The sequence below is a fragment of the Lepus europaeus genome, chromosome 11 (genome assembly GCF_033115175.1).
Source record: "Lepus europaeus isolate LE1 chromosome 11, mLepTim1.pri, whole genome shotgun sequence".
Lineage (NCBI taxonomy): Eukaryota > Metazoa > Chordata > Mammalia > Lagomorpha > Leporidae > Lepus > Lepus europaeus.
The window spans coordinates 62,421,646-62,434,444 of record NC_084837.1 but is presented as its reverse complement, the minus strand read 5'-3'; the positions used below and the strand labels follow the sequence as shown (position 1 = coordinate 62,434,444).

At 45.0% G+C, this 12,799-nt stretch overlaps 1 protein-coding gene across 2 annotated transcripts in view; it reads right to left on the bottom strand.

Annotated features, from left to right (window-relative positions):
* Window positions 1–12,799, bottom strand: part of BUB1B (BUB1 mitotic checkpoint serine/threonine kinase B) — a 69,364-nt gene that overhangs the window by 32,586 nt on the left and 23,979 nt on the right. For both annotated transcript variants that reach the window (XM_062205616.1, XM_062205617.1), the window contains exons 6-9: window positions 9,015–9,184; window positions 7,849–8,063; window positions 7,598–7,689; window positions 110–339 (exon numbers count right to left, since the gene is read on the bottom strand). In XM_062205616.1, the coding sequence (XP_062061600.1) occupies window positions 110–339; window positions 7,598–7,689; window positions 7,849–8,063; window positions 9,015–9,184 (707 nt within the window). The remainder of the gene's footprint in view (window positions 1–109; window positions 340–7,597; window positions 7,690–7,848; window positions 8,064–9,014; window positions 9,185–12,799) is intronic.

The following is a 12,799-nucleotide window of genomic DNA, read 5'->3' as shown; positions in this document are numbered from 1 at the left end:
TAAAGCTACTAATAATGGGGCCGTTTTCCCCTGGTTTATCTTAAAAGCGCAACCTTCCCACAACTAAGTTAAGCTACTTCCACAAACTTGAATTCGATCAGACACATACCTTCCCTTCGCTCTTTTAGTTTCTTCCGGAAAACTTCAGCCCGGATTTCTTCAAAGGAGAACTCCCCAACTCCCGCATAAATCTTCTCCTTACAGTACATCATCTTCTCTTTCTTTTCTCCGGACTCTTGCTGATGACTTTGAACCCTTTGCAGGGGGTCTCCTTCTTCCTTTCCAGGCTTTCTGGTGCTTAGAACATGGTTTATACTGGGTTCAATTTTACATGGGGTCCTAAAGAAGCAAAGTAACAACTGTTCACCATCAGAGTTAAAAAAAGTTATTTTGTACATATTTTGACCAAACACATAGAAAAAGTTAGTAACAAGACTATATATGGGACCAGCGCTGTGGCAATGGGTTAACGCCACTGAAGCGCCGGCATCCCATATAGGCGCTGGTTTGAGACCCAGCTGCTCCTCTTCCGATCCAGCTATCTGCTATGGCCTGGGAAAGCATTAGAAAATGGCCCAAGCGCTTGGGCCCCTGCACCTGCATGGGAGACCCGGAAGAAGCTCCTGGCTCCTGGCTTTGGACTGGCACAGCTCCAGCTGTTACAGCCATCTGGGGAGTGAACCATTGGATGGAAGACCTCTCTCTCTCTCCTCTCTCTGTGTAACTCTGACTTTCAAAATAAGTAAATCTAAAAAAACAAAAAAATAAGACTATATATATATATGTAATCCATTTAAAAAAATGAGATTAAGAGGCTAAAAATAACTTACAAGAGTAATTAATAATTATGTTCTGAGTACCAAATCTGTTAGGATGAGGAAGGGAATTAAATGAAAGTTAAGATTGTCAAATATCTTATACTGCTTACAATAAATTTTGATACCACATTTTAACTCAGAGTATGAAAAGTTTATCTACAAAATAAGGCAGTGCTTCACAATTTAGCACCCAAAATAGTTAAAAGTTAGGAATGTAGCAATAGGGAAATGATGACAGGAAGTTCAAGGTTCCCTACTGAGGTAACAGGTGAGTGACAGAGGACAAGCAGATGTCCTCATCTCACCTTATTTATTAATACGCCTCTTCACAAGAACAGATATTTAGTCCCTCCCAGAGCCACTAATAAGAACCTGTAACAGTAGGATTTGAGCATTTATTTTTTATTTTTTTTATTTTTTTATTTTTGACAGGCAGAGTGGACAGTGAGAGAGAGACAGAGAGAAGGGTCTTCCTTTTGCCGTTGGTTCACCCTCCAATGGCCACCGCGGTAGGCGCGCTGCGGCCGGCCCACCGCGCTGATCCGATGGCAGGAGCCAGGTGCCTATCCTGGTCTCCCATGGGGTGCAGGACCCAAGCACTTGGGCCATCCTCCACTGCACTCCCTGGCCATAGCAGAGAGCTGGCCTGGAAGAGGGGCAACCGGGACAGGATCGGTGCCCCGACCGGGACTAGAACCCGGTGTGCTGGCGCCGCAAGGCGGAGGATTAGCCTAGTGAGCCACAGCGCCGGCCGGATTTGAGCATTTTCATGCTTAAAAAACCGCTCTAACTGTTCAACCTCATAAAGGACTTCTATGAGAAACGCACACTAGCACCATATTTCATGGTGAAAGACAGGATGTGTTTCCTCAGGTCAAGAACCAGACAGAGACTTATTAATAAGACTTGCCACTTCCATTCAACACTGTACCAAAAATTCTAGCCAAGTCCGTTAGGCAAGAAAAAAAATTAATACGAGTCCAAATGGGGAAGGAATAAGTAAAACTATATTTGCAAATGACATAGCTTAGATATAAAAAATCCTAAAGACTCACTAAAAAATTGTTAAATAATGAGTTAATCAGAGGAATAAGATTAATATATAAAAATCAAGTGTATTTTATACACTTGCAATGAACAATCCAAAAATGAAATTAAGATAACAATTCTGGGGGCTGGTGTTGTGGTGCATTAAAACTGCCACCTGCCACACCAGCACCCCGTATGGGCACCGGTTTGAGCTCCAGCTGCACCACCTCCAATCCAGTTTTCTGCTCATGGCCTGGGAACATGGTGGAAAATGGTCCAAGAATTTAGGCCCCTGCCACCCACATGGGAGACCAAAATGAAGCTCCTGACTCCTGGCTTCGGCCTCACCCAGTCCCAGCCAACTCTGTAACTCTTTCAAATAAATAAAAAATATATATATAAAAAAATTCTACTTTATAGTACCTTTATAAAGAATAAAATAAGCAATAGAGGGGCCAGCGTTGTGGTGTACCAGGTAAAGCCGCTACCTGCAGAGCTGGCTTCCCAAATGGGCACCGGTTTGAGTCCCAGCTGCTCTACTTGTGATCCAGCTCCCTGCTAGCACAGCTGGGAAAGCAGCAGAAGATGGCCTAAATGCTTGGGCCCCTGCAAGCATGTGGGAGACCCAGAGGAAGCTCCTGGTTCCTGGTTTCAGCCTGGTCCAGCCCCAACCGTTGCGGCCATTTAGGGAGTGAACCAACAGATGGACGATCTCCCTCTATCTTTCCCTCTTTCTCTGTAACTGCCTTTCAAGTAAACAAATAAAACCCCCACAAATAGAGTGACCCTAATACAAACAACAGACTTTAGGGGTAGGTGTTTCAGTGCAGTGGGTTAGACCACCATATAGAACACCTACATCCCATGTTGGAGTGCCCGTTTGAGTCCCGACTGCTCTGTTTCTGATCCAGCTCCCTGCTAATTTGCCTGGACAGCAGCAGAAGATGGCCCAAGTGCTTGAACACCTTCCACCCATTCTTGGCTCCTGCATTTGGCCTACTTCAACCCTGGCTGTTACGGGCGTTTGGGGAATGAACTAGCAGACGGAAGATCACTAACTCTCTATGTGTCTTCCTCTCTTTCACTCTGCTTTTCAAGTAAACAAATCTTTAAAAGAAAAACAATCATAGACTTCAGCCAGTAATAATGTGTCAATATTGGTTCATCAATTATATCAAATGTAACACACTAATAAAAGATTATGAGGCCGGCATTGTGGTATAGTGGGTAAAGCTGCCACCTGGGATGCTAGCTAGCATCCCATATGGACATTGATTTAAGTCCCAGCTGCTCCACTTCCAATCTAGCTGCCAGCTAAAGGCCTGGAAAAAGCAGTGGAAGATGGCCCAAGTGTTTGGGCCTCTGACGCTCATGTGGGAGACCTGGATGAAGCTTCTGGCTCCTAGCTTTGGACTGCCTTAGCCCCAGCCACTGCCACCATCTGGGAAGTGAAACAGCAGATGGAAGATCTCTCTCTCTCTCTCTCTCTCCCATGCTTTGTGTAACTCTTTCAAATAAATAAATAAATCTTAAAAAAAATAAAAAGGCAAATTATATAAGGTTGGGGGAAGGGAGCATACAGAAACTTTCTGTACTACTCAATGTTTCTGTAAACCTAAAAATTATTTTAAAAGCTGGTGCCGTGGCTTAACAGGCTAATCCTCTGCCTTGCGGCGCCAGCACACCGGGTTCTAGTCCCGGTCGGGGCGCCGGATTCTATCCAGGTTGCCCCTCTTCCAGGCCAGCTCTCTGCTATGGCCCGGGAAGGCAGTGGAGGATGGCTCAAGTCCTTGGGCCCTGCACCCGCATGGGAGACCAGGAGAAGCACCTGGCTCCTGGCTTCGGATCAGCACTATGCGCCGGCCGCAGCGGCCATTGGAGGGTGAACCAGCGGCAAAAAGGAAGACCTTTCTCTCTGTCTCTCTCTCTCTCACTATCCACTCTGCCTGTCAAAAAAAAAAAAAAAAAAAACAAAAAAACAAATTTAAAAATAAAGTCTACTGGGTCTGGGGATGTGGCACAACAGGTTAAGCTACTGCCTGAATGCCCACATCCCATACGGGTACCAGTTCAAGTTCTGGATGCTCCACTTCTAATCCAGCTCCCTGCTAATGCTCCTGGGAAAGCAGTGGATCATGGCCCAAGTGCTTGGGCCCCTGCACCCATGTTGGGGAACTGGATGAAACTCCTGGCTCCTGGCTTTTGCCTTGCCCCTCCCCAACCATTGAAGCTATGTGGGAAGTAAACCAGTGGATGGAAGATCTGTCTTTTCTTCTATCTATAACTCTTTCAAGTAAATAAAAAAATAAATCTTCAAAGAAAATAAAGTCTATTAATTAAAGAAAAGTACAAGACATAGTCTGAAAACCATAAAATATAGTTGAAAGGAATTAGAAGACATAAGTGGAATGATACCCCATGTTCAAGGATCAGAAGACTTAATATGCCATTAATTCAAGTGACCTATAGATTCAACAGAATCCCTAGTAATTTATTTTTCAATTCATATATATATATTTGAAGAGTTATTTATTCATTTTAAATGCAGAGTTACAGAAAAAAAGGAAGAGAGAAAGAAAGAGAGAGATCTTCTATCCACTGGTTCACTATCCACATGGCTACAACTGCTGAGCCTGGGTCAGACTAAAGCCAGGAGCCTGGAACTACACCTGGGTCGCCACATGGGTACAGGAGCCCAAGGACTGGAATTAAAGAGTAGGAAGACACAGCCACTAACCAGAAGGAGGTCACACTCCAGTAGGCAGGGAAAAATAAGAAAGGCTGTGACAGACAGTAAACACAGCAACCCAGAGCACATGGTAAACCACAGCAGATGAGTCCAGGAGCCGGACACAGATGGGCAAGAATGGTAGGAAGCACTTCCCAAAAGGGTGTCTAGAGGGGCTGACATCTGAGTAGAGGCCTAAAGGAGGCATAAGAATCAGTCTGCTGGAAGGGGGTAAAGGGTAGCTTTGAAGCGAAAACTGGAGATGTTAGCAGAGGCCAAATCTCAGACTGCTGAGTTTGGGCTACATCTGAAAGGTTATGGGGAGCTAGCAGGAGATTTTCATCTTGAAGACAACACAATCATATGTGCACTTTAGACCTGTAATAGCCTAGAGAATGGATAGAGAACTAACAACAACAGATGGGGACAGAGAAGCCCCCCCCCCAAAAAAAAAAAAAATGCTAAATTCAATTGCCGGCGCTGTGGCTCAACAGGCTAATCCTCTGCCTTGCGGCGCCAGCACACCGGGTTCTAGTCCCCTCTTCCAGTTGCCCCTCTTCCAGGCCAGCTCTCTGCTGTGGCCAGGGAGTGCAGTGGAGGATGTCTCAAGTGCTTGGGCTCTTCACCAGCATGGGAGACCAGGAGAAGCACCTGGCTCCTGCCATCAGAACAGCACGGTGCACCGGCCGCAGCGCGCTACCGCGGCGGCCATTGGAGGGTGAACCAACGGCAAAAGGAAGACCTTTCTCTCTGTCTCTCTCTCACTGTCCACTCTGCCTGTCAAAAATTAAAAAAAAAAAAAATTCAATTGTATAAAATCTAAAATTATTTATAACAGTTATTGCTACATAGGATAAAAAAAAAGTGACAAACTGGGAGGAGGGGAGATATTTGTAATTCCTATTATAGATTTTAACTGGTTTTCTTATCTATGAAGAGTTCCTACACATCATTAAGAAAAGTAAAAACCTAAAGGAAAATGTGTTAAAGGAATCAAACACTCAGAAGAAAGAATTTAAATTAATTTTAACATTTCCTATACCACATTAATATTTGACATAATCCATGTTCCTGCAAAGCAATTTGAAACTTCAGAAAAATTAAGCATCTATAAATGTTTTGCTATTAATTTTTATAAAGGCTCATATGATTTTCTTAAAAAGAGCTTCCCTTGTCTTGAGTCTCTAATCAGACAGGATATGCTCAAAATTTTCTTTATTTTTGCATTTCTACTATTACGTGGCATAAAGTGAGGGTTATAAAGTTGTATGAGGAGCCGGTGCTGTGGCGCAGCTGGTTAAAGTCCCAGTCTACAGTATCAGCATCCCACATGGGTGCCAGTTCAAGTCCAGCCGCTCCACTTCTGATCCAGCTTCCTGCTAATGCACCTAGGAAAGCAGTGGAGGATGACTCAAGTGCTTGGGCCCCTGCACCCATGTGGGAGAACCAGAAGAAGCTCCTGGCTCCAGCCTAGCCTGGTCCCGGTCATGGCGGCCATTTGGGGAATTTACTAGCAGATGGAAGAACTCTCTTCCTCCCTACCTCTCTCTGTAACTGCCTTTTTAAAATATTTACTTATTTATTTGATGGCAGAGTTACAGAGAGGGAGGAAGGGAGAGAGGGAGGAAGAGGTCTTCCATCACTGGCTCACTCCCCAGATGGCTGCAATGGCTGGAGCTGGGCTGATCCGAAGCCAGGAGTCTGGAGCTTCTTCAGGGACTCCCACATGGGTGCAGGGGCCCAAGGACTTGGGCCACCTTCTACTGCTTTCCCAGGCCATAACAGAGAGCTGGATCAGAAGTGGAGCAGCCAGGACTCAAACTGGCACCCATATGGGATTCCGGCACTGCAGGTGGCAGCTTTACCAGCTATGCCATAGGGCTGGCCCCAAAATAAATCTTTAAAAAATAAAAATTAAGTCATTATGAGGAAATTATTGCAATGGGACTCAGAATTCAACCAAATATTTAGAATTCAGCCATGTTAAATATTAGATTAAATCTCAGACTGGCTTGATTAACCACACCTACGATACTTTTTCTTAGAGACAGAAATGCTAAGAGTTAGAAAGAAGGGAAAAAGATGTCTAGAGGAAAAAACAAGATGGTTAAATAGGAAAATGATTGTAATTTCTAATTACTGTCAATAACAAAAGTAGAACATCTCATTTAAATCACAGTAATTATCTTTGCTACAGCAATAGAAATATAAACCTAATAAATCAGTTTATTTCTTAATAAAAGGATGAACAAAGGCCGGTGCTGTGGCTCACTAGGCTAATCCTCCACCTTGTGGTGCCGGCACACCGGGTTCTAGTCCCGGTCGGGGCGCCAGTTCTGTCCCGGCTGCCCCTCTTCCAGGCCAGCTCTCTGCTGTGGCCAGGGAGTGCAGTGGAGGATGGCTCAAGTGCTTGGGCCCTGCACCCCATGGGAGACCAGGAGAAGCACCTGGCTCCTGCCATCGGATCAGCGCGGTGCACCGGCCGCAGCGCGCCAGCCGCGGCGGCCATTGGAGGGTGAACCAACGGCAAAAGGAAGACCTTTCTGTCTCTCTCTCTCTCTCACTGTCCACTCTGTCAAAAATTAAAAAAAAAAAAAGGATGAACAAAACTTTGAGTACTTTCATTCTTACCAAGAAGAAAATGCCTTTGGGAATGAGGATAGGTGCCTGTGCCCACCTTTAGTAATTCTCTTTTTAAAGTATCTGGAATTCAGGGGTAGGCATTTGGTATAACCATTAAGATGCTGCTTGCGGCGCCCACATCCTGTATCATAGGGCTTTGTTTGACTCCTAGCTCTGCTTCTGATTCCAGCTTCCTGCTAGGGAGTACCTTGAGAGACAGCAGGTGATGGCTCACTTAGTTTAGCTCCTGTCACACACATGGGAGACATGGATTAAGTTCCTAGCTCCTCACTTCAGCATGGCATGGTCCCAGCTGTTGATGACACTTAGGGAGTAAACTAGAATGGGAGATCATTGTATGTTTTTCTGTCTTAAAAAAAAATCTGGAACTCAAACTTACATAACGGGTTGTTGTGCAGTCTCTTCCACATATGGAGTAAAACTGGGACGCACAGGGGGCCCAACTGCCACAAAAGCTGTATTATCATGAGGCTAAAGATGAAGAAGAAAATTTAAATTACCATAGTTTTACATTCTAACACAGCATATGCCAACCAGGCCTAAATATTCAAGAGGAATTAAAACACTCCTTTACTCTAAATCTGATGTGTTAGGTTGACAGATAAATACACTGGATCTAAGAGTCCTTACCTTGTTTTGCAAGGGCCTGTCTATGTTCCAAGGGCCTGCTTGCAGCTCATTTTCTTTGGCCCTGGCCACAGGGCGTGCTGTCCATGGCTGGACTGCAGGCTTAGACAACTCTGCTAGAGAAGCCTCACCCGTGTTTTCATCAAAAACAGTAATTCTACAATTACTTTGCATATGTTGAGGAACTGGATTTTGAAGTCCTCTGTTCTGGCTTGGAGCTAGGAAAAAAAATAAAACTACATGTAAAATATTTAATTATTAACTTAGATGACAGATAATTTAAATCTATTCTTCCTCAAATCAAGAATACTTACATTTTTACCATCACAGAACTGAAAGATTTCTTAAAAAAAAAATTAAACCGAACAAGTCCTGCTTTTATCTACTCTGTTACTTATGCTCACGAGCTGTTAACTGAAAGAAGACATGTAGTAATATGGTAGGCACTTCAAAGCCTACGTGCACCAAAGCCTCAGAGAATGATGCTGACCTGTTTAAAAATTCTTTCACCAGCCTTTTAGGGCCAGAAGTTGGACTATTTGTATAGTCAAAAATGACCAACAATAAGCATTTTTAAAAATTAACAATGACCATTTTTTAGAGCAGGTTCAGGTTCATAGAAAAATGGAATAAAAGGTACAGAGAACAACAAGCTATTTGAAAAGCAGAGCATCAGAGAGAGCTCTTCCATCTACTGGCTCACTGCCCAAATGGCCATAATAGTCAGGGCTGGGCCAGGCTGAAGCCAGAAGCCAGGAACTCCATCCTGATCTCCCACATGGGTGGCAGGGGCCCAAGCACTTCCCCATATTAGCACGGAGCCGAATGGGAAGTAGAGCAGCCAGGACTCCAGCCAGCTCTCTGATTTGGGATGCTGGCACCCTAGCAGCAAAATTTAACCCACTGCACCACAATGCTAACACCCCTCCGAATGTCTCAAGGCATCCTAACAACTTGAATCAGGTCTTTACTTAAAACACAAAACCACTGATGGGCTTTGATTTTACTGCACACTGTATATTAGCTCTCCTTTAACACTTTTCTTTCTATCACCCAGTTCTCAGAAAATTATGACTCTGTCTACATGTATAGTTATGCATTATCTGCTTACCTAATCTGCCTATCACCAGAGACTAAGGGTTTTCCAAAATGGCATTTAACAAACTTACCCTTGAGAGCACCTCCAACACGGCTGACTGGTGCTCTTGCTGTCTTTTTCCCTTTGCTCTTCAGCTCTGCCAGTGTGCTTCGCTGTGGTACAGAATCTCCAAAAACTTCCTCCTCGTCCTCCTTTTCAAGTGCCAGCAGGGCCTGTCGAGACACCCGAGCTTGGAATTGTCTGAAGTGAAAGAATGGACAGTGAATCTTTGGTGAAATGCTCACTACTCACCAGCATCAAAATGTCTAATTTGTTAAAGTAACCAAACGGTGCCAGTGCTGTGGCACAGTGAGTTAAGGCCCCAGCCTGCCGGGCCGGCATCCCATATGGGTGCCAGTTCGAGTCCCGGCTGCTCCTCTTCTGATCCAGTTCTCTGCGATGGCCTGGGAAAGCAGTAGAAGATGGCCCAAGTCCTTGGGCCCCTGCACCCGCGTGGGAGACCTGGAAGAAGCTCCTGGCTCCTGGCTTTGGATCAGCTCAGCTCTGGCCGTTGCGATCATTTGGGGAGTGAACCAGGGAAATGGAAGACCTCTCTCTCTCTCTCTCTGGTTCTACCTCTCTGTAACTCTGTCTTTCAAATAAATAAATAAATAAATAATTCTAAATCAATAAAGTAACCAAGCAAAGGAAAAGAACAGGCTGGGGGAAAACACATAGGAATATTCTAAAGAAAGCGTTTCTTTTCTTTTTTTTTTTTTTCTTTTTTTTTTGACAGGCAGAGTGGATAGTGAGAGAGAGAGAGACAGAGGGAAAGGTTTTCCTTTTTGCCATTGGTTCACCCTCCAATGGCCGCTGTGGCCTGAGCATCGCGCTAATCCGAAGCCAGGAGCCAGGTGTTTCTCCTGGTCTCCCATGCGGGTGCAGGGCCCAAGCACTTGGGCCATCCTCCACTGCCTTCCCAGGCCATAGCAGAGAGCTGGCCTGGAAGAGGGGCAACCAGGATAGAATCCGGCGCCCCAACTGGGACTAGAACCCGGTGTGCTGGCGCCACAAGGCGGAGGATTAGCCTGTTAAGCCACAGCACCGGCCAAGAAAGCGTTTCTTTTCTTAGGAAGAGAGGGAGCCACCATGAGATCACAGAAAGTTTGAGCTAGAGGAGTTTGAGCTCCTCACTTAAATATCGAAGTTTGACCAATTAAAAATACTATAAGCAATTTCATTATGATTATAAATTTATATATTATTTCCCATTACCTTTTGAATTGTAAATTTTAAAAAATGACATAATAGTTGAAAGAGTAAGTGAGCACCCATGTACCCTTCACCTAGACTCAAACATGAACATCCTGTCATATCCATTTTATCACATCTCTTTCCCATTCTTCCTCTTTCCACACACAGAGACACACACATATTTTCCTGACCCACGTGACATGAAGTTGCACACAACACGACGTCTAACTTTAGCAAAGCTCGCAGAAGTTTGAAAACTAAACTTCCTGTGCTGCTGCCACAGTTTTATCAGAAGGAAGAAAAAAAAAAAAAAACAAAAACGTGCTGACCGAGATGGAGTAAGCCTACTGTAGCCTCCCTCTTTCTCTCTCACTCATTAGAATTAAAAACTCTAGACAACATACCAAAAACATAACTGAGGGCTCTGAAAAGTAAACAAAAGCAAATGGACTGTGGAGAGAAGTCAAAACTTGAAACAACCCACGCAGGGTTGTTTCCTGTTTCTTTTTTCTTCTGTTTTCTCTTGTGGGTTTGAACTGCTGTAATGGGGCATGGAAATCTAAAACTCCCAGAGAAACCCCCCTCTTTCTGGCCAGAGGACTGGGAAAGGGTGACTCTAAGGGACAAGGAGTATGGGAGGAATAATGAGGAGGAGTGGGGTGAGAAAGTGGATCTTCTGATTCCACACATGAATTAGCACAAGTTCTGGGCCCACTCCTGAGCTAACTATGCACAGGGTAGATTCAAAGCAGCACAGAAAAGGGCCAGGAGACCTGAACTATGACATAAATCACTGCCCAAGTGCAACTAAACCTCAGGCACAACACACATGGGAGAGGACCAAAGTAGCATATCACAAATCTTAAAATTGAACTGACATTGGAACAAAAAAGCACTTGTGATGCCCAAAGTTTGGCTGTTTACTCAGTTAAAACACCAACATTCAGGACTCAGTCTAATAGCATAGTATCAGGATTATATGTTCAGGATACAATTCAAAATTACTTGACACCAAGGATGAAGAAAATGTGACCAATTCTCAATCATAGGAGTGGATGCTGGAAAAGAGGGTTAAGCCTAAGTGGCTGCTTGGGACATTGGCTTCCCATATCAGAGTAAGGGTTTGACTCCCAGCTATTCTACTTTTTTCCCAGGTTGGCTTAAGTCCCAGCTGCTCTGCTTCCTGTCCAGCTGCCTGCTAATGTACCTGGGAAGGTAGCACAAAATGGCTCCAGTATGTAGGTCCCTGCCACCCAGATGGAGTTTCTGGCCTCTGACTTCAGCCTGGGCCAGCCCTAGCTGTTGTGGCCATTTGGAAAATGAACCAGCAGATGGAAGATCTTGTACTTCCTATCGCTCCCTTTCTCTAATCAAGCAATCTTAAAAAAAAAAAAAAAAAAAAAAAAAGTAGAGATGATAAGGGACCTATACAGTTATAAAGCTTCTATATTTTACTTGATGTGGTAAAATATTAAGTGTATTATATAACCTAGAGCAACCAATTAAAGAAAAAAGGCAAAGAGCAGGCCTTTGGCACAGCAGTTAAATCACCGCTGCGGTTGCCCACAACCATATTAGAGAACCTGTGTTCATGTCCCACTCAGCTCTCCATTCTCGCTGCTGCTGCTGCTGCTGCTTTTAAGATTTATTTACTTATTTGAAAGGCAGGGTTACAAAGAGAACTTCCATCTGCTGCTTCAGTACCCATTTGGTTGCAATGGCCAAGGCTGGTCCAGGTTGAAGCCAGGAGCCAGGAGCTTCTTCTGGGTCTCCCACATGGGTGGCAGGGGCCCAAGGATTGGGCCATCTTCCACTGCTTTCCCCATGCCATTAGCAGGAAGCTGGATCAGAAGTGGAGCAGCCAGGAAACAAATTGTCAATCATATGGGATGCTGGCATTGCAGGTGGCAGCTTAACTCACTGTGCCACAACACCAGCTCCCATTCCAAGTTCTTGCTAATGCACATCCTGGTGGGCAACAGGTGATGGATCAAATATCTGAGTCCCTGCCATTCATATGGAAGATCCACACTGAATACCAGGATCCTGATTTTGAGATCTTTCTGTCTCAGTCACTCTGCCTTTCAAGACAAAAATAAACATTTAAAAAGAAAGAAGGAAGCCGGCGTTGTGGCTTAACAGGCTAATCCTCCGCCTTGCTGCGCCAGCACACCGGGTTCTAGTCCCAGTTGGGGCGCCGGATTCTATCCTGGTTGCCCCTCTTCCAGGCCAGCTCTCTGCTATGGCCCGGGAAGGCAGTGGAGGATGGCCCAAGTCCTTGGGCCCTGCACCTGCATGGGAGACCAGGAGAAGCACCTGGCTCCTGGCTTCGGATCAGCACAATGCGCCGGCCGCAGTGGCCATTGGAGGGTGAACCAACGGCAAAAAGGAAGACCTTTCTCTCTGTCTCTCTCTCTCACTATCCACTCTGCCTGTCAAAAATAAATAAATAAATAAATAAATAAATAAATAAATAGAAAGAAAGAAAGAAGGAGGGGCCGGCGCAGTGGCACAGTAGGTTAATCCTCCGCCTTCGGTGTCAGCATCCCATATAGCTGCCGGATCTAGTCCCGGTTGCTCCTCTTCCAATACAGCTCTCTGCTGCGGCCTGGGAGGGCAGTG